At 52.1% G+C, this 18,418-nt stretch overlaps 6 protein-coding genes across 6 annotated transcripts; 1 reads left to right on the forward strand and 5 right to left on the reverse strand.

The window, feature by feature from the left end:
- Positions 1–307: 307 nt before the first annotated feature.
- QC762_107540 (uncharacterized protein) lies at positions 308–4,024 on the reverse strand (the record flags this gene model as incomplete). Its single annotated transcript, XM_062885161.1, has 4 exons — positions 308–1,112; positions 1,172–2,554; positions 2,610–3,176; positions 3,236–4,024. The coding sequence occupies 4 exons, from the start codon at positions 4,022–4,024 to the stop codon at positions 939–941; spliced, it is 2,913 nt and encodes a 970-aa protein (XP_062748107.1). The 3' UTR covers positions 308–938.
- A 3,445-nt stretch (positions 4,025–7,469) lies between these two features.
- QC762_0005720 (uncharacterized protein) lies at positions 7,470–7,838 on the reverse strand (the record flags this gene model as incomplete). The annotated part of the gene is made up of 2 exons (XM_062882822.1): positions 7,470–7,611; positions 7,747–7,838. 2 exons carry the CDS (start codon positions 7,836–7,838, stop codon positions 7,470–7,472), a joined length of 234 nt encoding a protein of 77 aa, XP_062748108.1.
- A 590-nt stretch (positions 7,839–8,428) lies between these two features.
- Positions 8,429–10,933, reverse strand: QC762_107560 (uncharacterized protein; the record flags this gene model as incomplete). Its single annotated transcript, XM_062885162.1, has 1 exon — positions 8,429–10,933. The coding sequence occupies one exon, from the start codon at positions 10,931–10,933 to the stop codon at positions 8,429–8,431; it is 2,505 nt and encodes an 834-aa protein (XP_062748109.1).
- A 392-nt stretch (positions 10,934–11,325) lies between these two features.
- Positions 11,326–12,985, forward strand: HEM12 (Uroporphyrinogen decarboxylase in heme biosynthesis). Its single transcript, XM_062885163.1, has 5 exons — positions 11,326–11,508; positions 11,571–11,612; positions 11,666–12,201; positions 12,256–12,652; positions 12,706–12,985. The coding sequence occupies exons 1-5, from the start codon at positions 11,451–11,453 to the stop codon at positions 12,780–12,782; spliced, it is 1,110 nt and encodes a 369-aa protein (XP_062748110.1). The 5' UTR covers positions 11,326–11,450; the 3' UTR covers positions 12,783–12,985.
- On the reverse strand, positions 12,210–14,052 carry QC762_107580 (uncharacterized protein; the record flags this gene model as incomplete). Its single annotated transcript, XM_062885164.1, has 5 exons — positions 12,210–12,886; positions 12,946–13,118; positions 13,177–13,211; positions 13,270–13,355; positions 13,409–14,052. The coding sequence occupies 5 exons, from the start codon at positions 14,050–14,052 to the stop codon at positions 12,844–12,846; spliced, it is 981 nt and encodes a 326-aa protein (XP_062748111.1). The 3' UTR covers positions 12,210–12,843.
- Positions 14,053–14,329: 277 nt separating this feature from the next.
- QC762_107590 (uncharacterized protein) lies at positions 14,330–16,434 on the reverse strand. The gene is made up of 2 exons (XM_062885165.1): positions 14,965–16,434; positions 14,330–14,829 (listed from the first exon to the last, which is right to left on the reverse strand). The coding sequence occupies exons 1-2, from the start codon at positions 15,162–15,164 to the stop codon at positions 14,634–14,636; spliced, it is 396 nt and encodes a 131-aa protein (XP_062748112.1). The 5' UTR covers positions 15,165–16,434; the 3' UTR covers positions 14,330–14,633.
- Between the last annotated feature and the right edge of the window lie 1,984 nt (positions 16,435–18,418).

An 18,418-nucleotide genomic window follows, 5' to 3' on the forward strand; every position in this document is an offset into this window, starting at 1 on the left:
TCAGCCCGGGCAGACAATCCTTTAAAGAAACGTAGGTATCTGTTGGTTTTATCTTGCAAACTGGTGCCAACGGGGCACATGGTGGGTGAAGGTAAGGGGGAGACAATATGTTCAAAGGATTACAGTTTCCTTCTCATACATTCCTCTGCTTGTCTCATTCCTAGTGCAGCTTCAGTTTCTACATCATCAACCACACTACTCACCCTAAGTATCTCGAGTGTTGTCAGAAAGGGACCGCCTTACTCACCAACTCAAATCACGGTACCACACCCTAGAGAATATCACATCTCACCTAACCATCGAATCTGCCCAAAACAAGCAAATCATATTTCTCCCAAAATTACTTCCTATCATCTACCTAACTGCCTTGTTTCCCCCATCCCCCCTTAACCCGTTTTATCTTCCCCCATAACTAAGATACTACCCATTTTACACAACCTTTTACACTCCCTCCAAATTTCCACCCACAAATCCATTTTACACAACACCTACATTTCTGAAAATGTTTCCCCTCTTTTCCCATCTTCCCCTTTCCCTCCTCAAAAAGAAAAAACTGCAATAATGGTATAAAACGAGCGAGGAGTGAAAAGCAACAAAAGAAAAGCCAGAAGAGCAGACAAAACAAAGGAAACCCATAGTAGAAACTATCACCCCCAAACACCGACCGTGCTTGCCTTGCTCCTCGAAACTGCGCCACTCTTAGCATCGGCGATAACCTCCTCGCCCAGACTTTTTCTGTCTGTTTCCTTTTCCTCACCATTAATCTTGTTTGCTGTCCCCCGAAACCCCCATTTGTCTCAGCCCAACAGAAAGCCTGCTCAATCTTGTAGTGTCAAGATGTGCAAGATACGGTGCCAACAGAGCATATAAAACTGCTTTGACATGAGAAAAACCAGCAATATCAATACCTCATAGATCACAACACCTTCTCTGGAAACCTAATTCGGTCCCCATTGTGTTTGTGAGTGCTGCTGTTGATGATGGGGAGTATGAGCATGTCCCATCTGAGCACCCAGGTTATGATTCATCTGAGCAGAGTGGTCCACCTGAAAGGAATTGAAGCTGAGCTCGCCGGTATTGGGGTCGGTAGGGAACAGAACATTGATAGCATCCTGCCAAAAAACAATGGTCAGTGATCGTGGAACACGCATCAGAGAGAACAAACACCTACCCAGTCAATATTATCCATCACGTTGATGGCCGCCCCAGGCCCAGCAATGCTTCCATGACGTTGTGGCTGACCAACAACACTTCCACCATCACTGCTATTCTCAGGACTTCCAGGGTTCATATGCGGGAAACCCCACAGAACCTCACCGTTAGAGACACCGGCAAACACCATGTTGGGCATGATCGTTGGCTGTTGCGGAGGAAACATCATGGGTGAGTGCCCGAAAGGAGGAACGCGGGCCGGCATGCTCGAAGGCACCGAGTGAGCCATATTGCCATGTGGCATTGGCATATTGATGGTGGGAATGGCATTTACAGGCATCTGGGGCATGCTTGGGTCAGGCTTCAACCCATGACCTGGACCGTTAACCGTCTGGTGCATCTGTTGCTGATGTTGAGGAAACGACCCGGTAGGAACCATGGCGTGTGACTGAATAGGTGATTCTTTCACGGCCTGCTTGTAGGGAACGGCCCTGGCAATACCAGTTGGCGCGCGGACCTTTCGCATGCCGAGATAGACGCTCGTCTTGCCCATGATCTCGGTCAAGATCTTGAGACTCTTTTGATCCCGCGCCTCATTGGGGTCCAAGTTGAAGACATAGTCGAGACACCTCCAGATCCTATTACACTCCTTGTTCTGAGGCCGGTAATAAATCTCCGTGGCCAAGAGAAGGGCGATCTGATATTGCTGGTAAGCTCCAAGATACCATGACCAGTCCCGAAATCTGGGATCAGATTCGAGCTGAATCGCAGTTTCAATGATCAGAATGCCGCTCGTAATCAGAAGACCGTTCAGGCGTTCGGGCAATGGACTTGTAGCGTTAGAGTGGTACGGGTGTAGCACCATGGCGTGCAACCGATAGATCAGAAGCTGCATGACAAGCTTCGCATATTTCTGAGCCGGCACCTCTTCGTTGAGGAAGCGGTTGTACTTCTCAAACATGCGCTTGCGAAAGTTTTCAATCTTGGTGAGTACGGCTGTCAGTGTTGTCTTGTGCGTTTCCAGCTTGCGTCGGTCCGCCCAGATGATGCGCATCATCTCGTTGATCTCAAATCTCATCAACACAAGCATTGTCGACGTCCACTGATCAGCCGGTGGTGGGACAGAAACCATGTTCGCCGTGAGGTCGGTCTCTTCGCAGTTCAAAGGAAGCTTGGTATCATAGTCCTCGCGCCGAATGGCTGGCTTCGGTCCTTGGGCTTCGCATGTCCGTATGTCCAGGAAGCACAGCTGGTGCCAAACAAGCCGTCGCACGTGTGTTTCCAAGGGGCTAAGGCCGTAAGCCTCACCATCGCGGTGAAGCCCCATACACTCGGCCATTCTCACAGCAGCACCAACCAGCACAGAGTGTGCTCTCGATACCTCGTCTCTACACAGCGGAAGCTGTGTATTTGTGTCAGCCAACTTTGCACGCCCCACAATGGTGGTACCGACTTACCATGTACATGATAAACGCCTGCATCGTCTCGAACTTTGTTGTTCGCAGAAAGTTGGCCTTGCTCAGCGCCGTCTCGGTGGCCACCTTCATGTGAGCCACGATGGCGCTTTTCGTATTTCCAAATTCATTTTGAGCCTGGACTTCATCAAGACTGACTGCAGCACTGAACCAAGCAGCAAACACCAGTGCCTGCACCGATGGACGGGGCTCCCAGTTTTGTGCGATATCGTCCCAGAAGGACTGATACAAGGCCTCGAAAGACGGCCTGTGAACACACCGCGCAATAGGGTGAACTGCTTCAAAGTAGCGGTTGACCAGGCGCTGGCCCCACTCCCGACTTCCAGGTAACAGCTGTTCCAACGGCGGCGATACACCAGCTTGGCCAAAGAAGAAGCCGCTTGTGGGTGGAAGATAAGAGTCACCCGGCTTGAGAAAGTCAGGGAGCATGTCGAAAGACGCCTCTGACGTGCCGTCACCCCCTAGCATCTGGGATGCCCCATTGAACCAGGGCGTAGTGGCAGAAGAAGGCGTCGTAGCTATCGGGGAACCTGCAATGCCGGCTTGAATCTAGACAATCAAACTCCATCAGAAACTTTCCTCGATATTTTGAACTCTGAATAACTCACCTCTTCCGAAATGCGTGGTCTGTTGAGTCCGCCAATTCTCTCGGTAATTCTCATTTTTCCAACTCGGATGCCTAGATCGATCAAGTCGTCGGTACCAACCCCATCGGGATAGTCATCATAGGTGAGATCAAGCGCCACCATGGAGCTGATCTGGAGGTCACGCTCCTCGTCAAAGTCATCCTCAACGTCGTCAGCCAGAATCCGTTGCTGTCGTGAACCACCACTTCTGCCTCCACCACCTCCGGTAGCCCCTCTAGCAACATCCCTCTCAAACTGCCTCTCAAGCGACCCAACCTTCTCCTTGATCTCCGTAAGCCTTATCTGACTGGCCTCGTCAAGCTTGGGTCCGAGGTAGAGACATTCTCTTGAAAATCTCACACAGTTGCTGCACGTCGCACCCTTGTTGCATTTGAGTTTTCGCCGCCGGCATTCGAGGCAGGAAGTGATCATGCGCAACCGCCTACGAATGGGCTTCGGGCCAGTAGTTGAAGACGATGTTCCATTAGGATTCTGCCCCGTTGGTGTGGTTGTCCCCTCCCTACCTGTGTTTGGAGTCCCAGCTCCTTCTCCATTCGCACTTGGCAACGGCTGTTGCTGCTGTTGATGTGGCGGCGGCACCGTCGTCGAACTGCCTCTCCTAGATCCGGCATGGGCCGTGCCGTCCAAGCCAACCCCAAGATGCGATGGTGACATGTGGGCCGCATGATGCGGTGCGGGTGTGGCATAACCGCCTTGGCTTGGTTGGAATCCCACCGGGACTGTGGGATGCTGTTGATACCTGGCAGCCATGATGAATATTGGAGATCTGCGTGACCCCTGAACCAATTCTAAACTACCCCCTATTATGTTCTGATCCAGACAAATGTTCAGCCTGGATGTTTAGGTATGCGAGCCGCCGGCGAGATGTAAACACCAGAGGATCTCCGTACGATATCGAATTTGGGTGCTTCTTTTTTGCAGCACACACGGCTCGAATCCGATTTGGCAAGGTTTTGTCGTGTTGCTGATGTGGAATGAACCGGCAGAACGACACTAGCGCTAGGAGGCGTCGGGCACGCAAGGTGATTCGCAAGCCGAAGACGGTCTCAGGGAGTGTGGCGACAGCTGGCGTTCTTACTACGGGCGTAATTAATCAAGATAAGTGACTACTGCGAGTATCGAAACTGTGAAAGGATGCCGAAATACTGCCTCACAGATAGGAAGCTGAACGAGATGATGGAGGGGACAATCGTTCCTTTGAACACCTCCCATCCACCTTCTACCCCTTTCTCTTCCTCAACCGCGGCTCTGGTCCCGTCGAGGTATGGGGTGCCGACAGACGGATACTTGAAATCTGTCTTTGTACGAGTGTTTTGAATTCTGCTTATTGACGCATGGGAGGCTGTGGATATGGCGATGTGAGATGGCGTCACTACTAATCGCGGCAGTGGAAGTGACCGACTCCCTTCTCGCTCGACAACCAGCTCGTTTCGTATATCGAATGACTTTGTCGACGACACTCCAGTCACGGGCAGTTGCTGCTTCTGCGGATGGGAGCTGGCATCAGTGAAACTGGATCAGCAGTAGGTCTGAGGCGAGGACCAAGGCCACAGGTCCAGGCAGTGTGAGAGGAGGCTCGGGAAACAGGACGAGGAAGGAGAAGTCGGGGGCCAAGCTGCTGTATCAGAGACTGCGGGGTCAACACCGGGGCTGCGGGCAGCACAATGCAGAGCAGGGAACACCGGGTAGGGTACGGTCTTGTTGAATGCGGGTTGCGGGCGGCGGGCTGCAAACTGCGGGACGTCTAGCCAAGCAAAAGGCTCATCGGACGACACGAGAGAGAGACTGTCGGCGAATCAAGACCATCAGCGGCACCTGACCAGACGAGCAGATCAGACATGCAGATAGCCAGACGAGGCCAGGCAAGAGGGTCGAAACGAAGCCGAGAAGGAGGCGTCGGCGGGTGCCCGGCTGCCCGAGGGTATTTGTGGGTAGGTAAGAGGTAGGTGATGTGGTGATGTGATCAACGGACAGAGGTGTCGTGTGCTAGAGGACAAGGAAAAGCTTATCGGATTCTCGTTTCGGTCAAACGGTGCGATCCCAGGAGTCTGGTGGGCCTCGGAGAGGAATCCAGCTCTGATAGCCTTGCTCACGCCCTTGTTTCAGCTCGGCCCTGGCAGGTAGCAGAGCAGGTCAGAAACGTGTTCAGCGTGCTTGCTTGCTTGTGTGGTGCTTCTGTCCGGTTGAGTGAACGGCTGTCACGTATGGTTTGCTTGGTTGTATGTGTGTGACTGTCCCTTGACAGCACTGGACGGCCTTAACAGCTTAGTTGCCTCGTCATAAATACCCCCCAGAACCACCTGAGCCAGGCGAACGGCGGAATGACGGAATTGTCACTGTCACTGTCACAAGCGATTTGAAAGGGGGCCACCTCAGTGGAGGGCAGGACCCTCTGGCTCCTTCCCCCGGCGGTGTCACACACCCGAACCTGGATGGGAGAGCCAGTGGCAGTGCTAGAATTGTAATCCATAGCGAAGCAAAAGAAAGATATGCCGCTACAAAACGACGGGAAAGGAAAGAGCGTTTTGAAGCCCGGAACCTGTCACCACCCACTCTCCGCCCCTTTTCTCGGTTTGACACTGGCACTGACACTACCTAGCCGGCAGAGAGAGAGCCACCTCATCCCATCTTAGATGTCCACCGTTTCACCGACATCTGCCTCCACCTCAGTCCTGGAAGTCTTTTCCCATCTCCAGTCAGCTGATGGAATGAACCTGCTGTCGGTGTGCTCTCGGTTGCGATGTGTTCCCGCTCCCGCCTACTTCATGACCTTGTTTCCTGTCCCATCGTATCATGTACTCCTAGGTGCGCAGGCGTTTCCTCGGGCCACAGCAGCAGCATCCAATGTCCCGGAAATACCATACCTCATGTCTGTGTATGTTTGCAAAACATTGGTGCCATCGAAGTAAGTGTGCGAGTGTCTAGAAGGATTTGTATGTCCTCTGCCACTCTTCCCATGTCAACAAGTCCACAGACACCACGGAACGCATAGCTTGTAGCCCGTCAACAGACAGTGGGGGAGGGGGCTGTCGGGCAAGAAAGACGCCGAACTTCCGTCGATGAACGTTGTCCGGGAATTTTGTGCATATCTTGAGCTGCTCCAGGTAGGTGATTCCATCCTTACATGAGCTGGCTTCTTGGTGTCATTCCCTCAAACATTTTTCGTTCGCAGCTCTCAGCCCCATTTGAACCTTGACTCCACCTGGCCTGCTCCAAGAGCAGAGGCATGTGAAGCCTCCGAGTCCTGCTTGGTGTCTGAACGGGGATGGTGTGCCCCCTGAGACAATCAGCCAGCCAATTTTTGCTTTCTTTGCCTAGCTACCTGTCCCCCCGTGTAGAATGACTGCATATAAGATATAAGCCAGTATAAAACCCAAAAAGACAGGTAAGTAGTGGCGATCGAAACATCCACCGGGAACAAAGCATATCGGGTATATGTGCAACGTCAGTCTGGGGGTCATCGCCCGCCCGTTCGTCCCTTGATGGCATTTTTCTTCCCTGGCAGTAACGGTCCCAAACGGGACGCTTGTTTTTGATGCTGAGAGGACTACTCCAAAGCAATCGAGTTTGACTTGTATAAGCTGAGCTCCGGTCTAAACTCTGTCTCGCCCTTCACCCTCGTCCCCGAAGTGGGTTCGGTAGGAACAGCAGGCCAGTAGCTCACGCTCTATTCGGACCGGAAGGCCAGAACAGACTCCACCAGCCTGCAGCATCGATTTCCCCAGACTCACTGAGACAGACATACAGATTAGACAGCCCAAAGTGGGCAGAAACGGGCATTGAGAAGGCCAGGAGCAGATGCTGTCCTAGCCCACCATCATAAATCTTAGATTGCTCCGTGTTTGGCCAGAGATGGGTCGCTGCAGCATCGAGATAAGGCTCCTTGACTGGTGGAGAGTAAGTGCCGCGGGATGATGATCATGAGGATTCAGACATGAAAATTCGCGGCTCCGAATGGCAAAAGACAGTGTTGAAAATGCCCTCAAGAAAAAGGAAAGAAAGAAAAAAAACAAAAGAAAACCGGACATGACGGAGGCTCCTTATCCCGGAGTCCGATCTCTTTCCATCTCATCTTTGGAGTCTTTTTTCCCCTTCCACCGGAAAAGCAACCTGCCGCCCCCGGGTCCCGAAAAGACGCAACGATACCCGAGGTCAGGAGGCGGCGTCGTCTTCCGCTGCTCTAGTACCTGGCTGATCAAACCGTCCGCCCAGAATGTGTAGGCTCCCGGGCAGACACACGGAGGGGGAAAGGCGGCCTCTTGTCCCGAGTTTGTGGATTGAGGGTTTCCTGGCCAAGGACAGCGCCAAAGTGTGTGCATGGGATTCCCAGATCTGGACTACATCGGGCAATCAATATATCTGCACCACCACCAACAAGAAGACACAGAGAATAAAAGGCTGGGGGAGGGGGTGGGGGGATTAAAGAGCACCTACCATCCGGGCATCCTCCCCCAGATGGGTAGCTTCCTTACCCTGTCCACCTGCGCATGTAAGTGTCCAGGGATGGATCGACTTTCTCTCTGCCACCAGAGCAAGACACCGCAGGCAGGATCGGAAGAAGCATCGTGGCAACCGAAACCACTCACACCTCACTCCCACGCGCTGCTGATTCTCTTCTCCCCCTTTCGTGTGACTGCTAGCTGTGGTGTAGCTATGTGTCTCTGTGCAACGCAACGACCTGCAGCTTCCAGGTCAGTAATAACAAGCAGTGCAGCCCGAGCCATGCCTGCGAGCACGACGCATGTAATCTAGTGTAGAGTAGAAAAACACAGCAACCCACCGCACGGCCCGGACACTGCATCTCCCTCCTCTGGCCCTTCATACGTATCCATCCTTTTTGCATTGGTGGTCAGGCTCTCTCTTCTATCTCGTTTTGCCTACTTCTCGGACCGGTTCACCTTCACTCTGACAAGACCTTTGCTCATGGTAAGACATAACAACCCTGTGATCACCTGCGTAACACACACCAAGACCACTTGTGTACACACCGTCAAAGCTTTCTCCGGAAAGAAAAGGAAGCGGGGTAACAGAAAAAGAATGCGTGAGAAAAAAAAAAGTGGTAGATAGATAGATAGATAGATAGATGGGTATCATAGACTGTATATATGGGTAACTGTCAACAGACATTAGTTACCCCCTGAGAAACCTTCAAGGTTACCAATTGGGATTCATGCCCCTGGGCCACCATTCCCGATTCTTACCATCCTCCGCATATTGGTCATGGCAACCGGTCTCTCTTTGAGTTTCCTGGGCTTCCACAATATCATCATCAAACACATGGGTGCCAACATGCTTCTCCCTGAGCAGCTTCTCCGTCTTTTCAACGACTGTTTCCAACTCTTCGATGCCCTCGGCTTGCAGAAAATGCTCCTCTATTCCCTTCAACTTCTGCAGCCGAGCCAACCTCTGTCGCCAGAGACTAAACGCAAGGCGACATTCACGCTCAGCCTCTGGGCCCTGGATCTCCCCGACCAACCTGCAGAAGTGCAGCAGTAACCTCGTCCTCCCCCATCTGCCCGCCTTCAAGTCTTCCACCGCAACGTCGTAGAGAGCCTTCAAGGCACTTGCAGGGAGTGTCTTCTTCCCTCGCCGCTTCAAGAAGAGGATGCAAAGATACACATGTCGATATTTCTGACTGTAACTGAGATCGGTTCGCTCGGCGAACCAGGTTGCCGCATTCGTTATGATCCTGTATTGTGCCATCTTGTAGAGCCTAGGACTGTAGCAACTGCGGTCTTTGGCGTAGCCGCCACTGAATCCAAGCATGCCTCCAACCCAGCTGTAAAGACCCAGGCATCGCCAGATCGTATCTGGTGGCAACTTTTCATCCTTGACGATCTTCTCTGCAACATGCTCAATGCTGCAGGGATTGAACTCGTATGCATCGGGATGCCGCAGCTCAAAGTTGAAGAGCTCGGCGATGTCGATTCTGACCTCGTGGCGCATGCCAGACGATTCCGCAAGGATTTCGAGGAAATTCTTTCCGACCATACCCCCATTTCTGGGGCATATATAAGCCTCCAGCGAGACGAGCACGTCGCCCACGCGGCCAAGTGCATCTAACAGCCTCCAGACAGTCCTTCCGTAAGCGTGGAAAAGGGCTAATGGGGTTATCCCCCATTCTTCACGTTCCCACTTTGGTACTGCGTTAATAGCGTATGTCTGCACAGCCAAGTCCGGCGACGTATATAGAATGTTGTGGTGGTAAACAGCCTTCAAAAAAGACGTAAGTGCTGCTGCGTCATCTTGAATCTGGCGCCGTTCCCTATAATAGTAGTTATATATACCAACGAGCTGGTCCGATCTAACCATCTGCCGACTATTCCATTGTGCGAGCAATAGCCATCCGAGTTCAGCTCCACTCAATGGTGGGAGGCTCGGTTCTTCCTTGGTGAAAAGGCGGGCAGTCTGTACAAAGTTGGGCTCTCCAATTGTGCGTGCATGGGCAAGCGTAGTAAGCCAAGCATATCTCAGCCCACACTTCTCTGCAAGACTGGATGACCGGACCAGAACCCTTTTGACCGTGTCATTGATTTTGCTGAGAAGATGGTGTCGGTCGTACCGGCCTGTATCGTTTAACCCGCCTATATGGTTCAACAAAACATCCAGTACCGCACCAAGCGCGCGGGCCTGACGCATTTGAGAGGTCTTGGGCGAAAGCCAGTCCAAAGCATCGTCCTGGGCAGCTTCGGTTCTCGATGACGTGCACGCCCAGAGGACAAAATGCTTATTTAGCAGCCGCAAGAGCTGCCTCTCAAAACGGCTTTCCTGGCCCCCTACTGTGAGGCTGATATGTGGCAAATCACATAGCAAGGAGACGAAAGGGGCAAGGAGATTGCAAGTCTCATCACATGCAGGTAGCATCGCCAATCGTTCACCCAGGGCATCCCAGAACCGTGCGCCGAGAGAAGATAAAGGATAGACCCGCGAGTTAGACAGAGCACGGATGATGGTGGTGGTGATCAACAGGAGTTGGCTATTATACGCTTCATCCGCTTTCTCATCCAATTCCGTGGTTGCTTTGGTAGACGTGGCGCGCAGTCGTGAGTCCAAAGCTGTGTAGAGGTGGTCTGCCACTCTTGCAAGACCCACGGGAGCTAGATCCCCTTGAAGAATATACCAGTAGAGCTTGTTGCTGATCTCCTCAGTGAGGGGCATAATCATGTGCTCGTCCACCTCTGCCGCCGCGGTCCGAAACAGCTCGACATCTGCAAGAAACATGGAGACCTGATTGGAGCGACGAACTTTGGGCGGAGGTTGCTCAACTGACAGGGCCGACACCGAGTCATCAACCACATGCTGAGTTGATGATGCTCCTAGCCCTAGCGAAGCTTTTATTGATCTTGCGAGGAACGATAGGCTGGTGCCAGGCTCATGAGTAAGATCTGACACAATGATATCTGCCAAGGACTTTGGAGGGTCCCATCTCCATTTCGAAAGATCGAGAGGCGCCATAAAGGCCCAGGGTGGTGGTGTAGGAGGACACTGTAAGGAGAATCCCATCCGTCGGCGTCCTAACCGCCACTGGCTCTCCAGTGGTCCCGGAATGTAGCTGGCCCCTCTCGCCAAGGGCTTTGACAGGAGACGGTAGGTCTCGAAGGAACTGGCGAGCATGCTATTGGCGATAACATTGTGTCGAATGCCGGGCCGTGAAATCATCGCCGGCGGGGCTGTGAGTCTTGCGAGCCGAGATCAGAAATACCGCGAAACGCATCGAAGGAAAGGGGTGACGATCAGCCGAGAGACGGCATATTCCGTAGTGCTCCCTCTGGTGGTCGTGGTTGTCGGGGGAGTCGATCGTTTCGTGGTGTTGTCGTCAGTCCGGAGGCTTTGCTTGTGGCTTGATAGCAGTAGGAGCTTTGACAATTTCTTCGCAAAGTCAATTGCCAGGGACGGGAAGCGTGTGGCTAGTGCTTCTAGACCCATGCACGCCCGGGGAGGGTGAATCCAGGGGCCCGGGCTGTTGAGCTGTGGCGTCGATGGTGGGGAAGTAGCCGAAGGCGGGACGAGGCCCCGCCTCGAATTGTAAGTGCAATTGAGATTTGTTCGATGGCGGGGTACTTTTATACAAGTATTACTTGATGCCGCGGGATTGAGACGAGGGAACACTGGTGCAACATCAGGACACTTCCCATTTCAGAAAAAGTTCCCCAGGAAAACCCGAAAAGTTGCAAAAATGGCTGAACATTCATTCCCCCCTCTCAAGAATGACCTGCTTCTTAGAGCTGCACGGGGTTAGTATTCTCTTACTGTCTAGATGAGACGAGGGCTACACTGCTAACACATCACATCGCAGGCGAAACCGTTGAACGCCCGCCCATCTGGGTGATGCGGCAGGGTATGAAGCCCGTCGTTGCCCTGATTTGCGCGCGCTGACTCCTGGTGGTGCAGCTGGTCGTTATCTCCCAGAGTACCACGAGGCCAAGGGTGGTCGTGACTTTTTTGAGTGCTGCCGCAGTCCCGAGATTGCTTCGACTTTGACCCTGCAGCCCATTGAACGCTTTGGCGGACTTATCGATGCCGCCATCATCTTTTCCGACATTCTGGTCATCCCCCAGGCGATGGGTATGACTGTTGAGATGGTCGATAAGAAGGGCCCTCATTTTCCCGATCCCCTGCAGACTCCCCAGGATAAGCAGTACATCGAGCTCATGGAGCGCCATGTCGATGTCGCCAAGGAGTTGGACTATGTCTACAAGGCGATCACTTTGACCAGGAAAAAGCTTGATGGGCGAGTGCCCCTTTTCGGCTTCACTGGAGCGCCATGGACACTGTTGTGCTACATGGTTGAGGGTGGCGGCACCAAGCTGTTCAAGCAGGTCAAGACGTGGATCTACAAGTACCCAGAGGAGACCAAGGCTCTTCTCCAAAAGATCTCAGAGCTCTGCGTGGAGTATCTCGCGCTGCAAGTCAAGGCTGGAGCTCAGGTATTGTCTTGGCATACATTGGCCGGGAACACGATCGCTGACTGTCTCCCTTAGATTGTTCAAGTTTTTGATTCTTGGGCTGGTGAGCTTTCGCCATCATCCTTCAAGAAGTTCTCTCAGCCATACCTCGCTTATATCGCCAAGCACCTTCCTCTGCGCCTCAAGGAGCTCGGTCTCGAGCAGGTTCCCATGGTGGTGTTCCCCAAGGGTGCATGGTACGCCCTCGACGCATGCGCCGATATGGGATACCAGGTGATTGGCATGGATTGGCTACATGATCCTGCGGAGGCTGTCAAGATCATTGGAGACCGACCAGTGGTTCTTCAAGGCAATGCCGACCCCGGCGTACTGTACGGCTCGCACGAGTCCATCACCGAGGTTGTTACCGAAATGGTCAAGGGTTTCGGCTGGGCAGAGCGCAAGAAGGGCTGGATTGTTAACCTCGGTCACGGTATGTCTCAATTTTTGAATAGATTACTCTCATCGCCGCTAACAGGTTGCCAGGCATCACCCCATTTGTCAACCCAGATGACCTCAAGTTCTTCTTCCAGGAGATCCACCGCCTCACCAAGACCGATTGACTGGATCTGCCGGAATCTGTACGAATTGCCATAGACTTGTTTATTTTGCCGTAGCAAAAGTTTAGAGCTTGATGTTTTGCAAGCTTTCAAGATCGAGTATTCCCCTGCAGAGTTGTAATGTCAGGCCGAGCTTCATGATTTGGTCTTTGGGAAGGGCATATACCATGATACAATCCACGATGGTTTACCACCAATAGCACGGCATAGACCTTGACTCTTTGTGTTTTCAACCCAAACATCCGCAGCCCCCAGGCCGTCGTCACCATATTCGTGGAGACGCTCGCGCATGAGTTTGATGGCTATTGCCTTTCCGAAGCCGAGACGGCGATATGGTTCCTATATTTGCCTGTCAGTGTCCATTTTACCAGTTGGAGTGAAGCAGGCAGGAACCTACCTCCACATGCAGCGACATTAACGTCCCATCCAGCCCTTTCGCCCGTCAGTCAACAACCCATCACGGCCAGCTCATCAGTTCAACACCACTTACCAAGAAACCCCCACCCAACAGCCTCCCCCGTTGCTCCCAACCTCACAGCAAGACTAGGAACCATCAACAACGTCGCCCTACACATTCTCTCACATCAGCCATCTACCCCCATCCTCTTTCACAAAACAGGGTTGCATACTCCTGCCTATCAATCGCAGTCCTACTCTTCACCAACCCAACATCCCCCTTCCTAACCTCATCCCAATAAAACTCCCTCCCCTCCACCTCCCACCTCTTGTCGCTCATCCCCCCTTCTAATTCGGGTAAATCCCCCACCCGAAAAACAAACTTGTAATCAAACTCCCACTCCTGCCCCCCAGCCAAAGCTGTCTTCTCTAGCCCCATCCCCAAGTTGATCATCCTTTTCCTCACCATCTCATGGATACTACCAACTAGTATCTTTTTCTTTCTCCCACCCTCCCATAAACCCTCCGCAACCTGAAAGAACCTAAGCAACAACCCATCCCAAACCCTCCCCTCCTCACCCCCCGATTGGATTTCTAAACTGCAAAACAACCAAACCTGCGTCTCTGGCCCCTTGCTCAAGTCCACATACCCGGTCACGAACCTGTCAGGGTCACGCGCCCCCGCATGGTGGTAAACATGCACCACCCGGCTATGCGATGTACAGCCTCCCCGATCGGCAAACTTTTCCGCAAATTGTATCCTTCTCAAGACTGGCAGTGAGAAAGGGAAATATGGCTTGGAATATAACAACGACAAAAGAGAGGGAGGGGCAGAGGTCGGGCGGTGGGTTTCTACAATGGGGGAGAGGGGGGGCATGTTGGTGTTGATGAGAAAAGGGAGGTATAGCTGTATGATGTGTCGTTGTGAAGAGGTCGTCGTCTGTTGTTGCTGTTTGTGGGTTGTATTGAAAGGATGAACAGCTCGGAGATGGCGGGGAAACAATGGTAGCTATTCTCGAGTGCGATCACATCACTATCAGCTAGATGCGACTATCACCTGGGGAACCAACTATAAAAAAAATACACCTAACAAAGTGAAAACTGGACAGGGCTCTACTTTCCAAAAGACCAAAACAAGAGTCCTATTGTGGCAAGGTATCATGGATAATCATATACATCACCCTTCATACCCAAGTTAGGACATTGCATCATTATATTCAATCATGTCTAGATATCTCATCCAGCATTCAATTCCCTGAACGCTGCCCCCTATTCTCCTCACCATTCACCATTTTTCCAAGCCAAAGAAAAAAAAAACCCTGCCGAATAACATCACCACCCCTTTTCAACGCCACCTAAAAGATGAGAAAAAAACCCGGGTATTTAACATCATCACAAACGAACATAAACCCCTCGTTTATAACCGCAACAGGACCCCTTCGCACGCGAAAAAACAGCCTACTGCTTCTTGCCAAACAACTTGTCCGTCCAGCTCTTCTTCTCCTCCTCGGTTTTGGGCGAAGGCGTCTTCTTCAAATCCGAGGTATCAACCGCCTCCTCCGACGAGGGGCGCCCAGCCTTGTCCGCATTGACGACGTTTCCGGCGCCGCCGCGGCCTGTGTTGATGGCGCCATGGCTAGGGCGACGAGCGACACTGTAAACCGAACGGGGTGGTTAGCTTCGGCTTTGCTGGAGAGAGAGAGAGCAAACGATCGCGCAATGCAACGAGCAGCAAAAAAAAAGTGCGGGGTTGCTGGCCAGGTGTCGCGGTAGCGAGAATGAGACTTACGGTTGAACGTCCTGACGCCGGCGCTTCTCCTCCTCGTCGAGGTTCACAGCCATGTTGCCGGACCCGCCGCGGCCGGTGGTCACAACGTTGGACCCCTTGAGGGTGGGAGTCTCGAGGTCCTCGGGCTGGACCGTAGGGGTCTTGGACTGGTCGCGCATGTTGCCGGCGCCGCCGCGGCCAGAGGAAGCAAGTCCGGACATTTTGGCTGAGTGGGTGGTTTCTTAGGGATAAGCGCTTTGGGTGATGTGCGTGTGGTGTACTGGGAGAGACCTTCCAGGCGTGGCCCGTGTGCGTGTGAAGAATGCGATATGAGGACAAAGAATGGTCTTCTCCAAAACAGGTACGTATGAAGCGGAACAGGAAGCTGGCTATTTGTACCGCAGCCAGAAAGAGGTGCGCAACTCGGTTTTTTTTTCTTTTTCTTGAAGATTCCTCGTAGACGTTGGGCGTTGCTGAGGAGGCAGCAGGGCACCTTAATAGTTGGGCAACCGGTAAGAGGCTGCGCTTGCTAAACGGGATCAAATGATACGTTTTGGTGCTTCTTGGAACTCCGCACTTCCAAGCCACGTCTTCTAAGACCAGGCACCGCAAGAAGGGGGAAAAAAAGTGTGATCACAAGGGGGGTCAAGGGATTTTTTCACCACCTTCCTCTTAGCATCCCGTCTCATCGCCCAACTAGCATCGCTCAAGAACTGCTAGTGCCTCCAAAGCACCTGTCTTGGCCAGGGCTCTGACATCACCTGGGCACCCAAAGGAGGCCCCCCGGATGCTGGATTCAGACGCTGCCCCTCCCTGCCCCTCATCCAGGGCTCTCGTTTGGTGCGCCTGGGTTGTGCGAACTGGGCTGGACGGCTGGAGGACGGGCACGCCCAGTGCTTGCTTGGCTTAGAAGCCTGGTGCCACCACCCCGGATTCGGTGGTGAGAAGAGCCGGTGATTCATCTCGTTGGCCGCCAGGTCCTGTAGAGCATAAGCTGCGTGATGGTGTCATTCTTCTTGGCATCTTCTTGTCACACTGGGCGTCCCTATCCAGGATGTTCAATGTCTCGAACCTCGGGCACTCCGTTCTGGTCAGAGTGAGGGTTCATTTCAGGCTGCGTAGAAGCGGTGAAGACCTGGAAGCGTGAGGCACTGGAGAGATATAATAGGTAAAGCTTCAATTAAATTGAAAGTGACGCAAAATCGCAACAATATGCGTGCTCTATGAATTTGGCTTTGCTTCACTGCTTTTTCGGATTTTGTTCTGTTGCATCCAGAGAAAAATGATGGCAGTTGTCGATCGCGGGGAAGCTCCCCACTTTATTCTTCGCTCATCAGCCAGGGGTCCAAGAGATAAGATAACGACTTCCAACGACGTCGATGGTCCAGAGATTGCCTATCTTTTGATCCAATCTTCTCCTTGCTATTTATCTTTGGTGCTCTTCAAGCAGCAGGTCCAACTTATTACTTTTATACAGCGCTTGAATCTTGGATATACACGGTAACATCCAAGAATCAGATGGAAGTCGTATCTGCAGCCTGGTCCTCAACTACAACCTACCATTTCTCACTGGCTAACCTACCACTCGACAACCGTGCACAGTACACCGTTGCAAATGGGCTCACGGTCCTACTAATAAATAAATGAGCATGCAACGTTTTATTTTAGACCCAACAAAGGCAACGCTGTTATGATCCCAGTCCCATGGCTATCTCAGCTTGGTCGCAAAGAACTGGTGTTCGTCCGCTTCCACTGCGGGGTGTCCCAGACCTCCTTCCCCTTTCGACCTGTCTCTGATCTCCACCGTCTGTTGATGCCGGCACCTGCTCGAGTTCAGATGATCTTGGCTTGGGGCTCACAAGGAAATCCATCTCCGAGGAGACAAAAAAGAAGACAACGGGATCCTCAACCTCTAAAATCTTTACAGTTGTCGATCCTGCGTCATGGTCAATCACGCAGCATGTTTCCAACCCTAACCCTCCTTTTACTCTGCTCCTTTCTCACCACGATGCAGGGGGCGCATTCATCACGATCATCATCACCCTTACGTCCCTACGCTAATCTACAGCCACGTGTGCAAAACGTGAACCTCCGAGACACACATTTTCCCGGCCGCGCGCGATCACACTGTTGCTGGGCAGGTTGCCGTTCCCTTCCAACGACGTCTCATCGCGGGTGGTAAACTGCAACAACACGGACCTTTTGTCTTGTCTTGCGAGTCCGAGTGCTGTTGCTGTCTTCCAGAACCACCTTGGTCACAGAGAGGGAGAGAGACCGGAGAATTAAGTGTCTCGCTCTTCGTTACACTGCATGCTGGCCACGCGATATACAAGTCGGCGTGAGGGATAGTTGAGATTGTGGTGGGGAGGAAGTTGGAGTAATTCACCCCCCCCTCTTCCTGTCGGGGTTATCGTTGCTGTCACAAGTGACAGGAACTGTATATTGCTTTTAGATTACTTTTCCCTGTGGTAGACAGGTGCTACACTGGGTAGGTAGCCAGCGGGAAAAAAAAAAAAGCAATTACTGACCACCAACCCATATGGTGAGAAATCCGGGTTTCTTTTCAAAGGTGGGTGTGTGTGTGTCTCCTGACGTTCCGTCCCGAGACCCGAATTGCTGCTGGCCATCAATAATATAACAGGAAGTGGTCACGGGACCGCTCGAAGGGGTGGATGGATGGATGGACGTCACCTTCAAACGATATCATTGAAAAACGAGACGGGATGTTCCGTTCTTCTAGGTAAATCTGCCCGTATTCCCATGCAAGGTCAGAATAGTCTCTGCCTTTGACAAGAAAAGGGGCCTGGCCATTCTGCCGTATCAGCGTCCTGTATTAAATGTATCAGAAACGCCAAAACTCCTGCTGGTTCAGGCTTCTCAGTTCAGCCTTTTCTAGTGGTATGTGACGCTGTGGCTTTTTTGTCCACCTAACTTTCAAGGCTTGCTTTTTGGATTGATGTGAGTGGTCGGTCAACAATAACATACCTAGGTTAGTTTCGGGACCGGCTGAGTTGCCGATAGGTAGGTGTAATGCAATATATGTTACTGTAAGAAAAGTAGGGGCCGAAGGTAGATGGTGCGATGAGGCTGATGGTGATGTTTGGCTTGGTTATTATACTGTTGTGTGATAGGTGCGGATGTGGTGTAAATGCCAGAAAATCATAAAACATGTCAACTATGAACATGGGGGTGTTAAATGATGTGAGTGTTCTGTCCTGGTCTAAACAAACTTTTTTTCATTCATAGTGGCATACATAAAAGCCAATATTCATCAGAGAATACACCCAAGAGACAATATACAGCGACAGCAGGATCTCCCACCCTCACGTACCATCCGAGCCATCCATCTACCAGTCTACCTTACGTCCCCTCTTATCCACCAGCCCCCCCCCCCCACCACCTCTACGATTATCCAAAAAAGTGATAGAATAACAACGTAATAAAACAGCATAGTTAGGGTAGTCGCAACATGCAA

Source organism: Podospora pseudocomata (genome assembly GCF_035222375.1).
Source record: "Podospora pseudocomata strain CBS 415.72m chromosome 1 map unlocalized CBS415.72m_1, whole genome shotgun sequence".
Taxonomy (NCBI): Eukaryota; Fungi; Ascomycota; class Sordariomycetes; order Sordariales; family Podosporaceae; genus Podospora; species Podospora pseudocomata.

Bases quoted from the DNA above. Each gene is read 5' to 3' on its own strand.
- HEM12 (XM_062885163.1), top strand. From the start codon at position 11,451: ATGGCTGAACATTCATTCCCCCCTCTCAAGAATGACCTGCTTCTTAGA. The intron at 11,613-11,665 runs GTATGAAGCCCG...CTGGTGGTGCAG, and splicing joins CATCTGGGTGATGCGGCAGG to CTGGTCGTTATCTCCCAGAG. The intron at 12,653-12,705 runs GTATGTCTCAAT...ACAGGTTGCCAG, and splicing joins GATTGTTAACCTCGGTCACG to GCATCACCCCATTTGTCAAC.
- QC762_107590 (XM_062885165.1), bottom strand. From the start codon at position 15,164: ATGTCCGGACTTGCTTCCTCTGGCCGCGGCGGCGCCGGCAACATGCGC. The intron at 14,830-14,964 runs GTAAGTCTCATT...TTCGGTTTACAG, and splicing joins CGGCGTCAGGACGTTCAACC to TGTCGCTCGTCGCCCTAGCC.